Source organism: Paramisgurnus dabryanus, chromosome 24 (assembly GCF_030506205.2).
Source record: "Paramisgurnus dabryanus chromosome 24, PD_genome_1.1, whole genome shotgun sequence".
Taxonomy (NCBI): Eukaryota; Metazoa; Chordata; class Actinopteri; order Cypriniformes; family Cobitidae; genus Paramisgurnus; species Paramisgurnus dabryanus.
The window spans coordinates 22749484-22770420 of NC_133360.1; the positions used below are offsets into that span (position 1 = coordinate 22749484).

General features: G+C 37.3%; 3 protein-coding genes across 4 annotated transcripts; 1 reads left to right on the forward strand and 2 right to left on the reverse strand.

Moving 5' to 3' along the window:
* Window positions 1–229: 229 nt before the first annotated feature.
* Window positions 230–9247, forward strand: senp5 (SUMO specific peptidase 5). Its single transcript, XM_065259495.2, has 10 exons — window positions 230–388; window positions 1736–2626; window positions 2718–2823; window positions 3668–3815; window positions 5157–5204; window positions 6317–6394; window positions 7070–7207; window positions 7277–7360; window positions 7474–7524; window positions 8496–9247. The coding sequence occupies exons 2-10, from the start codon at window positions 1867–1869 to the stop codon at window positions 8628–8630; spliced, it is 1548 nt and encodes a 515-aa protein (XP_065115567.1). The 5' UTR covers window positions 230–388; window positions 1736–1866; the 3' UTR covers window positions 8631–9247.
* A 2138-nt stretch (window positions 9248–11385) lies between these two features.
* On the reverse strand, window positions 11386–13452 carry ncbp2 (nuclear cap binding protein subunit 2). 2 transcript variants are annotated; one of them, XM_065259496.2, is made up of 4 exons: window positions 13257–13452; window positions 12895–13076; window positions 12212–12350; window positions 11386–11634 (listed from the first exon to the last, which is right to left on the reverse strand). In XM_065259496.2, the coding sequence occupies exons 1-4, from the start codon at window positions 13329–13331 to the stop codon at window positions 11536–11538; spliced, it is 495 nt and encodes a 164-aa protein (XP_065115568.1). In that variant the 5' UTR covers window positions 13332–13452; the 3' UTR covers window positions 11386–11535. The 2 variants fall into 2 exon arrangements, with proteins under 2 accessions (XP_065115568.1, XP_065115569.1); XM_065259497.2 differs by having other exon boundaries at window positions 11420–11739; window positions 13257–13451.
* Window positions 13453–16031: 2579 nt separating this feature from the next.
* LOC135741216 (uncharacterized) lies at window positions 16032–19622 on the reverse strand. The gene is made up of 2 exons (XM_065259880.1): window positions 18878–19622; window positions 16032–17272 (listed from the first exon to the last, which is right to left on the reverse strand). The coding sequence occupies exons 1-2, from the start codon at window positions 19503–19505 to the stop codon at window positions 16278–16280; spliced, it is 1623 nt and encodes a 540-aa protein (XP_065115952.1). The 5' UTR covers window positions 19506–19622; the 3' UTR covers window positions 16032–16277.
* Window positions 19623–20937: the final 1315 nt, after the last annotated feature.

Consider the following 20937-nt stretch of genomic DNA (forward strand, 5'->3'; position numbering starts at 1 on the left):
AAAAACCCCGCGTGAAAATCTGTTCGGTATTCACTGAGATATGATTAATTAAATGCGCTGATAGCTCAATCCACCAGTCATACAGATTACACTGAGTGGAGCGGGTGACCGATCTAAGATGGCGGCCCCATATCTCACCGCGCCAGTAGGCAGTAGCGGTCGATAGGGCGTCTACCTATATGATGTCTATGTCCTCTCCAACAGGTGGCGCCAGAACGTGCTGACTTTAGTTTGTGACGTGGTAAGCGCGCGCCGCGATCTTTCTGCGACCATAACAACGTCTGATAGACTTCACGCGTATCGATGCCATTGATAGCGGAATATCGATCAGAATTTGTCTACGTGGTATCACAGTTCCAGGACACATCACAGTCAAGACTGACACACGGTAAGAATGTCAAACACAAGCGTCTGCGCGTGCTTCTATAGCTCCTCATTGTGTTTACAGCAGCAATAGATGATCCTGTGTAATTTGAGTCACTGACAATTATTTTATTTACTTCACATCATTTATGGTGTTGGTCTCTATAAAGATAGTAGAGATACTCGATTTAATTCCGTATAAGTTTCTGTCTGAACGTAAGAAATGTATTCAGTAGAAAAGTAGCGTGCTTGCTAGAGATCAGAGAAATGAAAACATCATTCATAGCTGGTATCGATGTTATTTACTCAAAAAGCGTATTCAGTAACATGTTTGCTTTCGTTTGTTTACACCATACAGGAGCAGGTACCTTGAAGTATCATTTAAACGCAATGCTAGGCTAAAATATGTCATTTTTAGTCAGTCAGTTTTTTTTAATGGAATAAAGCATCTTCCAAGTTAAGTTATGCATAGTTCGAGATATGTTAATTTACTGGGTTCCCACGGGTCCTTGAAATCCTTGAAAGTTTGTGAATCTGGGCAAAAAAATTCAAGGCCCTGGGAAGTTTTTGAAAATATACATACATAGATACAGGTCATTGAAAGTGCTTGAATCTATTTTATGAAAGGAGTTTTCTGGAAAAAAATTTTTATTCCCTGTGTAGTGTAGGATAATATCATAAAAATGCTAGCCTTTTAAGCACACGTGCTAAACTGTTCGCTTTAAATGTTTATATCTTCTGTATGTGAATGTTGATTCATACCAAAATGCTTTTTTGCATAGTTGTGTTTGACAAATAAAAATGTCTCGGGTTACGTATGTAACTGTTGTTCCCTGAGAAGGGAACGAGACGCTGTGTCTCCCTTGCCATACTTCCTGCGTCCCCTTAACGCCGTCTTTGGAAACATTTCAGATAGCGATATACTTTCTGGCTCCCGCATCACCCTGTCTTTGTCATTAAGCCTCACCATTGGTTGAATTTGATATACACATTCAGACGCACCTGGAGGCGTCCCCAAAGTGTCACCGCAGTGACGCAGCGCGAGTTCCCTCGAAAGGGAACTGTAACAATGTATCTTAAAAGGTAACCTTGCTCTCACTTGAAATGTGTCCCCACATTTAGTCCTTGAATTTGAGGGTATTGGACCTGGAAAGTCCTTGAAAGGTCCTTGAATTTGACGTTAACTAAGGTGTGGGATTAAATGATATGGTTTTCAGATATCCTTATCCTTAAATCATAAGCTATATGATATGATACCAAGGTATCACATACCTGCATTGTGCCATAAAACATCCACAGTAGTTCTTATATAATCTGTATGAATTTACAGTTGATGTTATATGTCAGTTCACCAAAACTGTTCTTTTAACAGACCTCGAAAATCGGAAAGCAAATCCAAACTGCAAAGAATTCCAGTTCGGTGTCCTTACCCCAATGATGGACGTCTGCTAGAAACACCGCAAAGGGAAGGAGGATCCGTGGAGGAATGGGGTAAAGTTTGCAATGAGGGTCCCGGCACCAAACAGCTCTGATCAGGCAGAATCGGGTTTGGGTGAGATGCCCGAAAATGGACGTTCTAGGAGGAAACGCGTGCCGAAAACGTGTGACTGCTGTGGGCCAAATGGCAAACCGCACGTGCCAGGACATGACCAAATTACAAAAAAACGTGGTCGCAAGAAGAAAGAGATCGTTAACCACGAGAATACCGCCGCAGAGGAAGAGGTGGGCTCGTCGGAAATGGAGTCGGTTGTAACTTTGGATGCGGACATGGTGAATGTTTCTGAGATGGAGGTGACAACATCTCCAAAAGGGAAGCTCGATGTTTCCCAGACTGAGGGAAAGATCATTTTTGTAGAGAATGAAGCCTCTGTCATGGTTAATGGGACGGAGAACAATCCTCAAACACATACCAACTGTTTAGATCCTCATCTCAGCGCATCCACTTGCACCAAAGATCTCAACTCCACTGAGCGGGACCATTCAAAAACCAGTGCCACGGTGAACAGCATTGATGCCAGTTTGGCCACACTTAATGACTTGGAAACGCCCTTTAATTCTTGCTTGGACACTAACAGCTCACAGCCAGATGTTTCCATTCATAGCGATGCCATGGAAACTGAGCCACCCAAGTGTTTTTGGGACCACCAGTACTGCAGACCTCTTCAAGGGGACACCAGGAAATCCTCTACTGAGGTGACGGGTGACCCATCCGTATTGACCCCAGCTGAAATCACCACAGAGGGAATCATCGAGATTATTCATGGTACAGATAAAGGCCGTTTTCTGATGTTTTCACAGATTGTGTCATTTTTGTTTTTTATCTGTAAACATGCTTTGTTCTTCTTATCTGTCAGAATTCCTGGAGCAGTTTTATGGGAAATATGGAAGCTTCACTCCATTGGTTGACACAGACGTCCTTGATCACCTAAATAAGAGATTTCAGTCTGACCTAAGTGACCGGCAAGTTTAATCCTTAATGAATCATGAACATGGCATAAAAAGTTGCTGCTCAACATACAGTGATATATATAAACGTTGTTGCAAGTTTCTTAAACGGACACTTCACTTTTTAAAAAAAATATGCAAATTTTCAGCTCCCCTCAAGTTAAACATTTGATTTTTACAGTTTTGGAATCCATTCAGCCGATCTCCGGGTCTGGCGGTACCACTTTTAGCATAGCTTAGCATAATCCATGAATCTGATTAGACCATTAGCATTGCGCAAAAAATTTGCGGCAGGAGGCGCATTGATATTACGCACTGGCCGAAAATAGTGAATTGAAACTTACCAAGGGGACTATTTTCGGCTGCTGCGTAATATCATTGCGCCTCCTGCAGCCATGGTACGACAGTAAAGTCTTGATTATTACGCCAGAATGAGAGTATAGTTCCTAGCCATATCTGCCTAGAAAATCGCAACTTTAAATTTACCGTCGGTCTTAGTACACGATGTAACTACAGAAGAGTCACGTTTTAAATAGGAAAAATATCGAAACTCTTTGGTTATTTTTTTAGCGTGATGCTAATGGTCTAATCAGATTCAATGGATTATGCTAAGCTATGCTAAAAGTGCTAGCGCCAGACCCGGAGATCAGCTGAATGGATTTCAAAACGGTAAAAATAAAATGTTTAATGGGCATATTTGCAAAAAAGTGGAATGTAACTTGTGCAATGGTGACAAATTTGGCAAAATACTTGAAAAAATGTTTTTGTTCTTTGGCTGAGTTTTTTTATTTTATTTAGCTTCGCCCAAGAATTTTCCTTTCGATGCGTCCCTTAACATTTGTTTGTATAACGTTGACAGAATGAAGCTCATAACAGCAGAGGTGGCCAAATTCAAGGCTGGTCTGGCCTGTGCTCCTATGCATTTCTTCCAAGTGACCTACAATAAGCACACTTTGACCTTAGATGACCTCTCAACGCTTGATGACCAAAACTGGGTCAATGATCAGGTGAGGTTTTTGGGGTACAGTGGGTAAAATAAGTGTTGAACATTTTTCTCAGTTAACATGTTTCTATCGGTGCTATTGATATGAAATTTTCACCAGATGTTCGTAACAACCATAGAATGTAAATAATATGGAGGTAGTGTCCGTCCCGTCACCCAAAATGACACAGGGATAAAGTATTGAACATGCTTACTAAAATGTATTTAATACTTTGTACAAAAGCCTTTGTTGGTAATAAAAACTTTAAGACGCCTCCTCTATGGATAAACTAGTTGCATGCATTGTTCAGATGTGGTATAACTTATGTTGTTTTTGTTACTTTTTGTTATAGGTCATATATTAAAAAACATGCACATGTTTTCTTTTTTTAAATTTAAAGAGATATAGGCTAAACCGCCTTTTCATTGTACACTACATTTGGACACGACTGTCGGAGTTCGCCCCCTAGTGTCAGTCGTAATGCAATTTCAGTTTAATCGTAAATCTGTGTCAACATGGCACAAAAGCCATTAATCTGCAAATATATTTATACTTAATAATTTACTTATCGGTAATCAATCGTAATTATAGGATTTAAGTGTTACTGATAAAGTTAAACAACAAAGGATTAATCATTTTCAGTTTTGTTGTGAGTCTGCGTGTCAATGCGGTGTAGTCACATACGGTTTTTTTATGCATCCAAAGCTCAAATTGTATCCGAAAATTACCACCTGCAGATGTTTGGCACCCCACAGCCCCTTTACGACTCAACTTTCAGTTTATTGGCCATAATTTCTCATGTACAGAGGAAAGGCGGATTTAAAGTAATTATGCTGATCTGAAATCAGACAAAGATGACCGGTGGGCTGGATAAAAATGATTGAAGGGCTCGGGTCGTCAGTTGAGTAGCCCTGCTATATACCGTCACCATCAGTTGGGACTGAACCAGTTAGTATTATTTGCACTGATAAGGGGCACGATTGATCACTTTTTTATTACCGACTGGCTTTCCATGCATCTTTGCACCTCTTTTTCGTCAGTGGTCCAATACTTTTGCCTGTGTTATTTTACATGATGTGTGACATGGTCAATACTTATTTTAACTGCTGTATACATTACTGTATATTAAACTCTAGACCAGAGGTTTTCAACTCTGGCCCTCGAGATCCACTTTCCTGCAGAGTTTAGCTCTAACCCTGATCAAACTCACCTGCTTGCAATTTTCTGGTATTCCTGAAGAACTTGATTACATTGCTCAGGTGTGTTTGATCAGGGCAGGAGCTAAACTCTGCAGGAAAGTGGATCTCGAGGGCCAGAGTTGAGAACCTCTGCTCTAGACTATGATGTGTTTTGTGTATTTTGCAGGTGATTAACATGTATGGAGAACTGATCATGGAAGCTACAAACCACAAGGTAAACATGTTGTAACAAAGTATAGGACTTGTTTTTTAATTCTGTTTTCCAAGATTAGTCTGAGTAATAGTTATCTGGTGTTAGTTTGGTAGTCAGAGGATGTTACTGTTTCTATCAATCAGTTCTTCAGCCACATGAGTAGGAACACCCAAGTATTTAAATGTTAAATGTGTGGGGCAGTTTCCCGGACAGGGCCATATAAAAATGCACGTTTTATCTGCCTTAATTTATAAACATTTTGCACATCTTAACATATATCAGTGCCATTGTTTTGTCTCAAGATGCATAGTATTGTATTTTATAAAGTATTATAAGGTATAACTACTTCAATGTCCTAATATAACTTAGGCCTAGTCCTGGATTAAAGAGCACCAATGGTATTTTTTTTCTCTGCTTATAAACTCTTAAATATGGGTATTTTTCTTAAAAAAAAGTTTTTTTGCAAAAAGATGAATTAAAGGTGCAGTGTGTAATTTTTAGAAGGATCTCTTGACAGAAATGCAAAATAATATACAAAAGTATATGTTCAGGGGTGTATAAAGACCTTTTTTATAATGAACCGTTATGTTTTTATTACCTGAGAATGAGACGTTTTATCTACATACACCGAGGGTCCCCTTACGTGGAAGTCGCCATTTTGTACTGCCATGTTTGTACAGATCCCTTAACGGACAAACTTTTTTTACTAAGTTGTCTCCGATGATGACATGTTTTTTCCGGTGGCGGCTAACGTAGCTTCTCTATGCGTTTCAAAAGCTTAGCCGTTGGTTGCAATATGCAACCTCACCACTAGATGCCGCTAAAATGTACACACTGCACCTTTAATTGCATTTTTGTGAAGGAATTTTGTTATAGATCAGATTCAGAACGATTATCAAAACATACACTCAGTGTAAAATTAATAAATATTTTTTTATTACCATCTAGTGGATAATCATATTTATGGTATTACACATTACCATAAAAACTCACCAGGAACACTTTTTTTATGCAAATGTTTTCTCAGTTGCGGGGAAAGAGTTAATCAACACTGTGTATCTCTCTGACAGCTTTAGGTCCATGAACTTACTTATATAAAGCTTAGATAAACATTTGTTTTTTTTCTATTCTAGGTTCATTTCTTCAACAGTTTCTTTTACCGGCAGTTTGCTGCAAAAGGTTATGAAGGAGTGAAGCGATGGACCAAAAAGGTATACATCACTTACTATTGTAGTTGACTGCATGTAAACCAGTGGCGGCCGGTGACTTCTTTTTTCGAGGGCGCTCGATGCGAAGTTCGTCACAACATGTATGTAGCCCGTCATGTGTGTGGTTCCTTTTTTCAAAAAATGTGTTTTGCGCATCGAGAGATCCTGTGTGCATCACGTGTCTTGTCAAATAAGTGCATGCTAAAGGGTTTATGATAAAAGAGACGCTCGGGTTTGCCAGATACTCGCATAATCTCATGCGTAATCACAGTTTACTGTTTTTTTACTGGAGTGTCTTGCGTGTATTTTGTGAACGTGAGCGTCTCTTTGATCATAAACGGTTTTGATGTGTGCGCAGCAAGCACTTATTTTGACAAGACACGTGATGCACATGACGCAACAAACACATATTTTGAAAACACATGACACGCATATTTTGAATTAGCGCCCCTAGGATAAGTAGTCATGAGCCGCCACTGCTGTAAACATTGGGTCTTTTCAATACTGATCAGATTTCCATTTCATATGACATTACAGTCAGGACTCAGGAAGATGGGATAGTATAAAATCAAAAGAACTAATAAACCAATGTTGAAATCAAACTACTTCTCTTGTAGCTTTTATGTTTGTAAAATACACTTAACTTTGTTTGCCTAATCTCTTTCTTGACTGCTTCAGGTTGATCTCTTTTCAAAAAAAATAATCCTGATTCCTCTTCACCTGGAGATTCACTGGTCGCTCATAACTGTAGATGTCGCCAAGCAAAACATCAACTTCTACGACTCCCAGGGCATCCTGTTCAAGTTTGCTTTGGATGTAAGTAATGTTAAGTTTGGTTCAGACTGAAATCTCTACATAGATCTGACGTGTGACTCTTTTCCACAGAACGTTCTGAAATACATTCTGGCCGAAGCGAAAGAGAAGAAACAGCTCGTCTTTCAAAAGGGCTGGAAGATGGTTGTCAACAAGGTCTGTAATGCAGGCTCACATCTAATATCAAGATATAGTGAATAAAGCAACAGCTGTCTTTCAGTTTTGTGCGGTTTCATTAAATGACTTTTTTATTTTGCATCCCTCTTTAGATGATTCCACAGCAGAAGAACGACAACGACTGTGGAGTTTTCGTCCTAGAGGTAAAAAAAACTTTAGGGATGCCCATACAACACTACATACTTATTTTAAAAGAGATCATGCTTTATATCGACATTAAGATGCAGAAGAACCTACATTTGGGTGATTCTCACAAAATCCAGATTTAGAAGGTGTCCAGCATCAGAATTTTTAAAAAGACCTTCAAGCCAATTTTTTTTCTTACTATAACCATTATTTTAGAGGATTTAAATAATATTTCCTATAGAATTATTTACATTTTTTAGATTATTATATCAAAAAATATCTTACATTAAATATATGCATTTACAAACTCCTGTTTCGGTAATGAGAACTAAAAAGTTGTCTAGGTACTACGTCAAACAAAATTTCAACATTTATCTGGAGAGAAAAAATAATCACCTGTTAGTCATCTTGAGTGTCACAGTCAATTCTGTCCCTTCCAACAATTTTTTTTAAATGTTAGTTCCTTGAGGGCTTAAACAATGATTGAAAATTGTTGCGGAGGATGAGAAAATTGGTCTTGGACACATTTATATTCCTTATTATTGTCTCTTCATTTACCAATGATCACCAAATACCACATGTTTCTTTACTGTAAATGTTTATAGTATAACATGCACTGACGCTTTTATTTTTTAGATATTTTAATTATAAATATTTTCATGTCAAATTACCAAAATCGAGTCATGGACACGTTGCGGTAATGAAAATGTTCTTCTTAAATGTGGAAAAAACAACAAAATCGGTTTGTATGATGTCATTTGAAATCATGTGCAAAATAGTACATGAAGAGATGTTTGTAACTGTATGCTTTTTATTTTGATACTCTTACTTTTTTTTATCAAAATGTTTCGTGACACCCAGTCTAATTTCATGAGAATCACCCATTTACACTCATAAAACTTTTATTTGTAATAAATTAAAAGATGTGAAATAATAAATATGGAAGAGAACAATACAAGGTTTCTTCATTCTTTATTTTGTTTTGCAGTACTGCAAGTGCCTGGCGTTCACAAAGCCACTGCTCTTCACTCAAGAGGACATGCCGCGGGTCCGCAAGAGGATCTACAGAGAGCTATGTGACTGTAAACTTTCTGACTGTTCAAACCAAGACAAAGCCACATAAAAAAAAAAACAGTGGACTTGTGTCTGGCTGATGACCAAACAGGAAGAACTACAGAGACTTCAGACATTCAGGTTTTGTGAGGCAAAGCTGAGGATTCCTATGGTTCAGCCGCTTAAAGAGTATGTCAGGGTGACGTTACCTCTTTGCTTGACATTCACGGTTAAAATATGCCTTTTCCCTAACATCCTCAACCTTGAATTCATAAGGAGGCTTTGACAACGTTTCTGCGTAGCTGGAGGTGCTGAAAAACTGAACATTCGGAGAAAAAGAGAAACTGGTAACCAGAAATATTTAGAGTTGGGATCATTCTCATTTTATTTGCAGTATCATTTATTGCCATTCATCTTTGCATCTTATAATACGCGTCTCTATCAGGTTTCTTTTTGTAAAAATGCAGCTTTGCTTTGCACCATGAAACTTGAAGGACTTAGTTTATTAATGTCATGTTTAAAGGTACAAGAAGCATTTACACTGCAAAAAATTCTTAGTATTTTTGTCTTGTTTTCAGTAAAAATATCTAAAAATTCTTAAATTAAGATGCTTTTTCTTGATGAGCAAAACGACCCAAGAAAATAAGTCTAGTTTTTAGACCAAAAATATCAAATTGAAGTGATTTTGTGCATAAAACAAGCAAAAAAAAGTAGGTAAGCTAATTTTTCTTGAATTTAGTGTTTAAGAAAAATATTCAAAATTTTTCTGCTTGTTTTATGCACAAAATCACTTAAATTTGATATGTTTGGTCTAAAAACTAGACTTATTTTCTTGGGTCATTTTGCTCAGAATTTTTTGATATTTTTACTGAAAACAAGACAAAAATACCACCATTTTTTTTCTTGAAAATCATTTTTTTGCAGTGTACAAGGGCAAACTTTTAAATGAATGTACTGTAAAACATGGATAATTAAGTTAAATATTACGTTGGTCCAGATTGCTTTTAAAAGTGTTTAAAGCTCCCAGTTTGTCTTATAATAGAGCCTTGATAATTGATTTAACATCGTTGTTCTACTTTTGAGCACTTTCTTCTTTTTTTCAAACACGGGTCTTTCCCAAACAGCAGTGGTTCCCCTAGCCTGTAGTGTCATCATTTATTCAGGTTTGGTTAAATGCCATTTGTAAATCAGCACAGGAAGTGTTTGGCCTTTATTTATATCATTTTAAAAGTGAAGGCTGGTCTGAAGAGATAATTAAAACTGTCTTTGTCTTTTATATGGTTGCTTAAAGGAAAACACCACTTTTTTGAATATTTTCCTATGTTCTTACCTCAACTTAGACAAATTAATACATACCTATCTTTTTTCGATGCGTGCACTTAATTTTTGTACAGCGCGTCGTGAATGTGTTAGCATTTAGCCTAGCCCCATTCGTTCCTTAGGATCCAAACAAGGATGAATTTAGAATCCACCAAACACTTCCATGTTTTCCCTATTTAAAGTCTGTTACATGAGTAGTAAGTAAGGTGGCACAAAATAAAATGTGGTGATTTTCTTTAAGCGGATAAAGAGAGAACTATATTGTATGGCGGAAGAGCACTTAGTTTGCAGCACTTCGACCTCTGTGCGCAGTAAAATCGCAATATTTTATTTTGTGCGACCATACTCGCTTGTGTATCTATCTACTCATGTAACAGTCTTTAAAAAGGGAAAACGTGGAAGTGTTTGATGGCTTCTAAATTCATCCCTGTTTGGATCCTAAGGAATGAATGGGGCTAGGCTAAATGCTAACGCATTCACGACACGCTGTACAAAGATTAAGTGCAAGCATTGAAAATAATAGGTGTGTAATAATTCATCTAAGTTTAGGTAAAAACATAGTAAAATATTTAAAAACTATAGTGTTTTCCTTTAAAACAAATGCTGCACATTAAGTCAGTGCTAAGGTTGACCATGTCGATTTAATGCGATTGTTATGTAGGCTTACTTTTCTCTAAATAGTTTTTACCTTATAATGACATTTGGTAGAAACACATTACTGGTTTAAGGAAATTAAATTTATACTTTTCTCAGAGACCAACTATTTCGAAAGGAAAGCTGTACTGAATACTGTCATTTTAGTTACTTGAAATGTACCAACAGATCATAACCTCAGAGAATTACATGACTGAGTTTCTGACTACTAGTTTGTTATTATTTAATGCATAAAATCACGTTGAGTAACATCGTTGTTTCTGTCGTTGTGCTTGCAAATGTTTTTGTCACTTTTCACAAATATAGGTTAAAGGGACACTTCACTTTTTTTGAAAATATGCTAATTTTCCAGCTCCCCTATAGTTAAACATTTGAGTTTTACAATTTTGGAATCCATTCAGCCGATCTTCGGGTCTGGCAGTACCACTTTTAGCATAGCTTAGCATAATCCATTGAATCGCATTAGACCATTAGCATCACGCTAAAAAATAACTTAAAGAGTTTCAAATTTTTCATATTTAAAACTTGACTCTTCTGTAGTTACATGGTGTACAAAGACCGACAGAAAATAAAAGTAGTGATTTTCTAGGCAGATATGATATGAAATATACTCTCATTCTGGCGTAATAAAGTCTTTTTTGTCCTTATTTGTTTTGTTGAATGTGTAGGAAATGAATTACGGTTCTAAAGGCTGATATATACGTGACCTATACAGAAGAATCAAGTTTTAAATATATATATTGTGCAGAACTAGTGAGTGCATGTGTGTGTATAAACATACAGGGTATTTTATATTTTGGATAAATGCATTCAATAAGTTTCACAAAAGCAAAGATTATAAAATAACTCGAAATTTATTTAAAAAAAGGTACACAATGGGACACCTGTCAGTCTACACCGGATCAGATAGTGGACGCTCCTAGAACTAAACCTTCCTTTAATATTTACATTACCATTTAAACAGCCTTCCCAGATGATCCCATTCTGTAAATCCCAAAAAACTAAAATTTCTGAAGTCCCTCCGGTGCCTTTTGAAGCTGAGCTAACTTCCCATAACCGCCCCTGGCAGGATCATAATCTTGCCTGTATTCATCTCTGACCTGTAAAAGGCAAAGACAGAGCACAGAGACGATTCAAGATTTCTGCACAACCTTCCCATAACCCCCTCTGGCAGGGTCATAGTCCTGCCTGTATTCATCTCTGACCTGAAAACACAGAGACTGGATTTGTAAGTACTGCTGAACCTGGTTACAACACACAAACTTAAAATCACATGCAAAATTATCATCCTTCAGGCACAAATATAGTTTCTATGACCCTCCGCGTTCGTCATACGTCACTATGAAAGTGTGTACACTACGCTGATCTCCTGAACGAAAGTCCAAGACGCGACATTACCGGAAACTAGTTATTTTCGCTTTCAAAAATATCTGAATGTGTGTTTGTATGATAAAAAATGGAAATGTGAGCAAATCATAGGGTAATTGTCATTTTTGGCCAAACTATTGGTTTAAAATGTAGGTAATTTTCATAAGATCTCCATATTATTCAAATCTGTTGTTACCAGCAGTTTTTTAATAAAAACAATTGTGATTCATAACATAAGTAATCAATAAACAATACTTAATGCAGTCATTTAAAATAAAATTTTAAAAGTTAGAAGTTAGTTACACTTACTTGTCCACCAGATTTTCCTCTGCCGTACTGTCTACCCTCCTTGAAGCCTGCGTCCCAGTCGGTTCTGATGATCCGGTCATCCAGCCTGGTACCATTAACGAATCTCATGGCATTCTCAGCATCTGCACGTGTATAATATCTTCACATTACAGTTAAGGTATTCATATTTTATTAGTTAATGAGTTCATTGACCACAAAAACATTTGCTCTGTTGTTGAATTAACTGGATTTTAATGAATTGCGGTGAAATACCGGCACATCCAAAAGCCAGAGGGCGCTCTCGTGCAGAAAATCCATTTGTGCTATAGAAGAAGTAACATTACAAACGTCCAGGAAATGTCCAAAAGAATATTTATATTGCTGCTCTTCAGATACTTTCAGCCTTTTTAATGAAAATAAAGAATATTTTGAATGACTGTTTAATTTGTTTTGCTTTTTTAAATGCACGTCGCTTTACCAAAACGCCGTAGCACGCGCACGAGCTGTGCATGATTAAACATATCGCATCCTTGTTATGAAGAATCGATTTCAGACGGTATTTTTCTTAAATGGGAAATTTAATCTTAAATTAATTGTCACAGCCCTACAAAATCATCCATCGAGAAATAATTTTAGAGTAAAATTGCCTCGCATGTTTTAAAGCAACATCACATTGCATTCTTCATTCCAAATGAAAAGGATACTCAACAAAGCAGAATCCACAGGCGGTCTTTTTGACTTTATCCAGGCCGATGATGATCCTCTTCACATCTCCACTCTTGGAGAAGAGCTCGTGTACCTGCTCTTCTGTCGTGTAGAAAGACAGATTGCCCACATACAGTGTGGAGCTCTGTTTTAACAGCTTCTCTTGCTCATAGCGGTTACCCTAAACACATTCAACAACACTGCATTAACTCACATTCACTTCATAGTGAGTCTCAGAAAAGCTCACTTTTCTGTCTTCTATCGAGACACGAATGAATTTTGCTCTTTTTTAAATGACTGTATTTAAACAATGCCGAACACATGCTGCACATAAACCTTCATTTAATGTTTAGTGGCTTACCTTGAAATGCTGGTCTCGGTATTGACTTATATCAACATACGAATCGCTGTAGAGTGCGTTTAATTTCACAGACATGGCGATAAAATAATAAAAAACAAGCAAATGGATAACGTAGATAAACGGATTGTTACTCAAAACATCACGAGCCGAAAGACGCCTTCTTCTTCATTTGATTGCGGCGTTTGGAAAACTGGTTCAGATGCGCCACCTAGCGGACTGGAATTCTTCTTCTTTGGTGTTTTACGGCAGCTCGCATTCAGTTGGTTGTAGTGATGTTACCCATAGATATGTATAAAGGCTAGATGGCTCGCCCGCCCTGCTGGCCAATTGAGTGGAACGTCTGCATTTTGGCGGCCATCTTAGGACAGGGCGCTCGCTCACTCCTAGCATTGAGTTTTAATGATGCAGGTACTTTTAAATGACCATAACTTGCTTAATTTTTTACCGATTTTCAAACGGTTTGGTTTATTATAAACGTCAAAGATGTAACTATGACACTGCATACCTATACTAAAAATATATAAAAAAATCATGAAACATGTCAAAGCATCCAGTATTATAGCCACGTTAATAACGTTTGTAAAAAACCAAACCGTTTGAAAATCGGTAGAAAATTGAGCAAGTTATGGTCATTTAAAAGTACCTTCACCATTAAACTCAATGCTACGAGTGAGCGAGCGTCCTGTCCTAAGATGGCCGCCAGGTGATGCCATTAGGGACTCAGCGGTAAGCCATCTAGCCTTTATACATATCTATGATGTTACCAGTGACACCGAAGCTCCGAAGCGTGTATCAAAAAAACGAACCGATTTTCATTGAAGCTTTGTATCGAAGCTTGATTCGTTCTGGCAAAATCACGTGACTAATGACGTCCGAAGCTTCGTTTCACACACACCCACGTGACTGCTTCGTTATCTGATTCAAAGGTTTAAAATTGTGCGATGCGCATCGCGCCCTCATGGGTTGCATTGGAGTATTGCATTACACGGAATCGATTAGTGAGTTTATGAGATATATTTATATATATAGTAGTAAAAAGCCTTTTCTGCACCACTTAATACCATGATATATTTTTTAATTGGTTCACACTTTTATACTTTTGAGACAAGGTCTATCCTTAATTTGTTATTTTTGTTTGGAGTACCATTCGCATGAAATGGAACATGCTTTGGTCATGTATTTAATATATTGTTACATTTATTTATGAATCTATCCTTAATTTGTCAATCCATTAAGTTTTGCTTTTATAATTAATACGTTGTTTGGTTGTGGAACATGTTGTGAAACAGTACTTTCACCAGCAGAGGTCCTCATTGAGCTCTGATTTGAAAAGCTTCGAGTAATGAACCTTTTTCCGATACAATTGGGTTGAAAGCTTCACTGCTTTAAGAAAGCTTCACTTCGCCATCACTAGTTGGTTGCATTACTGCCATCTTCTGTTCATATTTGTCTCATCCTATGTTCTCTTATCCAGTCCAGTTTCTTTTAGATAGTAAAAAAACCACATAGCCTGCAAACAACGCAACTGCGAGTAAACGGAGAGCTGAGTTTTTATTTCTAGACATAACGCACAACAACTTTAACATTTCTGAACCGATTTGAATTATTGTTATCTGTGTGGAGTACAAAAGTTTTTGTTAAGATATAAATTATAATTTTTTCAGAGGTGGAAAGTAATTATATTCATGGTACTGTAATTGAGTCGTTTTTTGTGTACGTCTACTTTTTGAAGTAGTTTTAAAATCTGTAATTTTACTTAATTGTGTTTTGTTTAAAGTATAATACTTTGCTACAACTTAAATCACATCTGTTACCCCTGCTGAAAAATCCCAAATTCAGTATCTCAGAAAATTAGAATATTACTTAAGACCACTTCAATCTCACGAAATTAGACTTAAAAAGTAAATGCTATCAAAATAAGAAGCATACAGTTACAAACATCTCTTCATGTAATATTTTGTTTTTTCTTCCACATTTAAGGGGAAATTTTCATTACCGCCAACGTGCCCATGATTTTGGGTTCTTTGACATAAAAAAAATAAATAAAAAGCGAATGTTATACTATAAACATGTAATAAGGAATATAAATGTATCCAAGAACAATTTTCTCATCCTCCGCAAAAATTTTCAATCATTTTAAGCCTTCAAGGAACTTTTTTTTTAATTGTTGAAAGGGACATAATTGACTGTGACACTCAAGATGGCTACCAGACAAGCAATTCTTATTTTTTCTCTTCAGATAAAGTAAAAAAAAAAATTTGTCATAGTACCAAGACAACTTTTTAGTTCTCATTACCGAAACATGAGTTTGTAAATGCATATATTTAATGTAATATCATGTTGCGGTAATGATAATTTTTGATAATGATGATCTAAAAAATTTAAATAATTCTACAGGAAATATTTTTAAATCCTTTAAAAATAATGGTTATAGTAAGTTCAAACCTTAATCTTATATGTGCAAAAAAAATTGGCTTCGAGAGCGTTTTAAAAATTCTGATGCTGGCCACCTTCTAAATCTGGATTTCGTGAGAATCACCCGCGTCTTATAAGAGCCAAGGTTGCTCTGATAGTGGCCTTCAGCTCTTCTGCATTGTTGGGTCTGGCATATCGCATCTTCCTCTTCACAATACCCCCAATAATTTTCTATGTTAAACATTTGTTATGTATTGTAGAGAAGTCAAGAAGAAAACAAATTTAAATAATGCAATACAGTAATAGAAATATAGCAAAGTTTTTATCAATGTTCAGATCTGTTACTGATATTTACAGTGTACAATTTAAGATGTTATTACAGATTACAGCGCTATTTGCAAATGAACAGTTATGGGGTCAAGCAAGGGGTGGACCAGTAATCGATGCTGCCATCTTTATAAAGTCATGTCATTTGACTATAAAGTGAAAATAATTTTGACCCAATTTACATAATAGTGTAATACTTAGTAAATATTTATGCATTTAATATTTTAGCTTTCTTCCCCAAACCCTAAATGACTTAATAAATTAAACACAATGATGATTTCAGTGTTGTTCCTCAGCATGTTTCTTCTGGTGAACTTGAAAACTTCCATAATAAGCGAATTTCTCTCCACAGATGGAGCAGTGGTAAGGTTTCTCTCCAGTATGAACTCTCTCGTGGATCTTGAGGCCATCTAATCGAGCAAACGTCTTTTCACACTGCGAGCATTTATAAAGTCTTTCACCTGTATGAGTTCTCTGGTGATTATTTAAAATGTCATGTCGACTGAATCTCTTACTACAAACATTACAATGATAAGGTTTTTCTCCAGTGTGAATTCTCTGATGAACTCTAAAAGTACTTGGATCAGAGAAACGCTTACCACAGTCAGAGCAAAGGTGAGGTTTCTCTCCGGTGTGAATTCTCTCATGAAGTATCAAATTAGCTTTAATACCGAAACCTTTAGCGCAGTGCGAACATTGATAGAGTTTCTTCTCATGTTGTGTTTTTTTGTGTTGTTTTAGACAATATAATTCCCTAAATTTCTTTCCACATTCATTGCACTCATACGGTCTCTCATTGGTGTGAAAACGCACATGTCTCTTAAGATGCGAGGCATTGTAAAATCTCTTTTCACAGTGGGGACACTTGTAAGGTTTATCTCCTGTGTGATTTCGGTTATGAGCATTAAGGTTTCCTTTGTTGCTGAAATATTTGTCACATACACTGCAGTGGAAAAGCTTTTTTCTATCACTGTGTGTCTTCATGTGGTAATTAAGCAGAGATAAGAAGAAAAATTTCTTCCCACACTGCTCACAGTGAAACTGCTTCTCCTTCTTCTCCACTTTGTGCTTTTCTTCGTGAAGATTCTTATCTTGTAAGGTGGCAAAGCTGATCTTGCATCTCCTGCAGGTGAAGAGTTTCTGTTCTGTGTGTTTTCTCTCATGTCTCTTTAAATGTCCCTGTGAGCTCAATGTCTTTCCACAGGTGATGCAGGTCAGTCGTTTTTTTGATGTTGAGGACGTTTCTCCGTCTGAACAGGAATCGCTCTTCTCATCTGAAAGAAACACAACATGCTTTTTTTATGGTCATCATGCTTTGCAGTCATGTGGCAGTAGGTGTGTTTGTGGGTGCATTTTTTAATTCGATTCGATGAACTAACCGCAGATGCTTTGCCATATTGCTGGTGACACCAATCGTGCAACAGAAGTCTCACAATAATTACACAGCTTTGCGTTTTTCTGATTTTGCTAAATGCAGCCACACTTTAGAATGTGAACTGTCTAACATATACAGGGCTCGAGACTAACTTTTTTCACTGGTTGCACTGGTGCGCCTTACTTTATTTCTTAGGTGCACCAGATGAAAAGTAAGGTGCACCCAAATTTTTGACCGCATCGCAGTTTTACAAGTACCCAACCCTGTTAACGATGACACTGGCATCCTGAAGAGTTCTTTATTTACATTAATTCAAAGTTACTGTTAGTTTAAATGTACTCACCTCAAAAATGTATAAAGCATTAAAAAGCGTTAAGAGTTATTATTCCGTTTTTGACATTTATTTTATTCAGAAAATCCTATAGTGAAAGTAATGTCTTCATTTTTGTCAAGAGTTATGAATTTGTATTTAATTTTCAAGTGTGACCCTCAGTCGCTGTCATTGAGAAAAATCCTCCTGCATGGTTGTCATGAAAGCACTCAACAACTCATTGTTCATTTGGGGCTTTTTTATTTAAAGTGTGCGTATTTGGAGAAATATTTATTCCATTTTAAATATTTAATCCATATTTATTCTATACACGGCATTGGCTTCAGCCATTCACACCGTTTGCCTGTTTTATTAATACGTGAAGCTAGAGGGTGCTCGTGACAGACAGTCTCATTATGACAACTTAATGAAGAAAACTAGTGTCACGCGGAGATCGCCTCAATAACAGGCAAATGAAGATGTTGTGATGTTTAAAGCATGGAGACAATAAAGACGATTGAGATCAAAGAAAACATCCCACACACCATTACACTACCACCACCAGCCTGCACAGTGGTAACAAGGCATGATGGATCCATGTTCTCATTCAGTTTACACCAAATTCTGAATCTACCATCTGAATGTCTCAACAGAAATCGAGACTCATCTGACCAGGCAACATTTTTCCATTCTTCAACTGTCCAATTTTGGTGAGCTTGTGCAAATTGTAGCCTCTTTTCCTATTTGTAGTGGAGATGAGTGGTACCCGGTGGAGTCTTCTGCTGTTTTAGCCCATCAGCCTCAGGGTTGTGTGTGTTGTGGCTTCACAAATGCTTTGCTGCATACCTCAGTTGTAACGTGTGGTTATTTCAGTCAAAGTTGTGAAATAACCAGCCAAGTGATTGGTTGATTAGATAATTGCATTAATGAGAAATTGAACAGGTGTTCCTAATAATCCTTTAGGTGAGTGTATATGTGTGGAATCTACATTGTTTTATATTTTAGTGCTTGCGTTAAATTACGTAATTAAGTATTTTTTTTGTAGCAGAATACTTTAAAATAAAAGTACCCCTCCTTAGTCTGCCAATAATATTGTGTCATTTATTTCACTGAAATCAAAAGTATAAACTAATTCTAATTCATATACTCTATTAAGTTCTATATAATTTCTTATGGAATGACATTAAAACATACCTGAAGGAATAAAATCATTGTCGTCGTCATCATCATCATTTTTATCTTCAGTGTGATCTTCATCTTCTGTGGTTTCTCTTCTCATCTTCATCATGATGTTCCTGCAGTCGATGAGTTTGACTGAACACATCTTCAGTGTGGTCTGCAGGATCTGCTGCTGTTCTCCAGCGATACAGACAGAATCCAGAGACTCTGTGGAGGTTTGATCTTCCTGTAAGCTCTGATTACTGTCACACACTGTAGTGTCCTGAGCATCTGTGGGCTTTGACTCAGTATAACAGAGTAAAGTGAGACTGAGCTCTGAGTCATGTGTGTGTCTGGATTTCTCTTCAGAGAGTTTAGAGTCCAGCAGTGGCTGTGGTGTGCGGCTCTGATCTCTGCTCATCCACACTGAATCCAGACATTCAGTGGAGCTCCCATCAGTTACATCCTCACAAGCACAACGCACTCTCTTCAGTCCTTCATCTCCTCTTGAACTCAGCTTTGCCTCCAGTAACGCTACCTCCTTCTTCAGCTGAGAGATTTCTGTGATAAAATCATCAATATCTAGCATGGACAGATCAGTTCCTACTGATTTACAGCACGTCACATCCATCTCATGTACCACCGTCAACATCTCAACAAACATTTATGAATCTTCTTCTATGGACTTTTTTGTGCATACCACATGTGCTAAGAGTGATGCTGCTCCTAGTGATGGTCGCTTTCGAAGCACGCTTCATGAGGCTTCGAAAATTTTACGAATCCTTTGTTTCGAATCAATTGGTTCGGAGCGTTTTGAAAATCCGATGGTTCACCACTAGGGGGAGGTGATCACATGACCAGTGTCTAACATGGTGCCCACTACTGCTAGAACACTTGAAGTGGGTTCAAATGGATCGCCCTAAGCCCTTGATCACATGGAAAGTGGAGACCGCCCCCTCCATGTGCAAAGCGCGAGTTGCTGAAGTGACGTCACAATCGTGTTGGATTGTGGGATATGAAGCTGCCTGAAGTGTACATATGAAGCAGACTCGCTCCCTCGGTCAAAATCGAGGGAGCGAGGGTCTGTCCATACAAACTTCCCTCGTCCACTTGACGAAGTGGAACGCACTTCAAAATGGCGACAGGGATTCCCCCGAGGGGAAGTTCTTAGGGAAGTTCGCGAGTGTGTGTCTAAAACTGGAGTGGAACGCACCCTGAATCAATTTTCGAAGCAATTGTTTCAATTGATTCGAAGCCTCGAAAAGCTTCGTTTCTCCCCTGATTCTTCTTCTTCTTGCTTATTTGGCGGTTCGCATTCTTATTCAGAGCATTGCCGCCATCTACTGTAGACAATGGATAAGAGACTCGATTCCCTACTATGCTGGCTAGTTAGGAGTCGTGCCATTCATGGAATTAAGAATATAAAAAGCTTTGGATGGAAAACTGGTATAGATATGAAGTGCATTTAAGATCAGAAAATAAGATATTATCATTACACGGACATACTGGAATAAATAATTCCCTTTTTAAACTAGCAAAGCATGCAACAGGTAAATGGGGACATTGTGATCAAACAGAGACAATAGAGCAAAATTTATTTACATGTCAACAGTATAAAAATGAAAAAATTAAAACGTATTGAGGAAATGAAAAAAAATGGGCATGGAAACTTATAATGTGCAAAGCCTTTTAGAAGGTAATTTAGAGCAATGGAGGACGCATAGAGCCATTATAAAATGTTTATAAAAGAAATAGGGCTATACGGAATAATTTCGTTTTTTCTCTTTTCTTGCAAATCTGTGCTTTACACTCCCAAGATATGTATAAAGGCTAGATGTGTTATGGCGGAGTCTCTAACGTCATCACCTGGCGGCCATCTTACCACAGGCAGCTCGCTCACTCATAGCATTGAGTTTAATGGTGCAGGTACTTTTAAATGACCATAACTTGCTCACTTTTCTATCAATTTTCAAACGGTTTGGTTTCTTACAAACGTTATTAACGTGGCTATAATTCTGGATGCTTTAACATGTTTCATGATTTTTTTTTGTTTTTGTATAGGTATGCAGTGTCATAGTTACATCTTTGACGTTTAT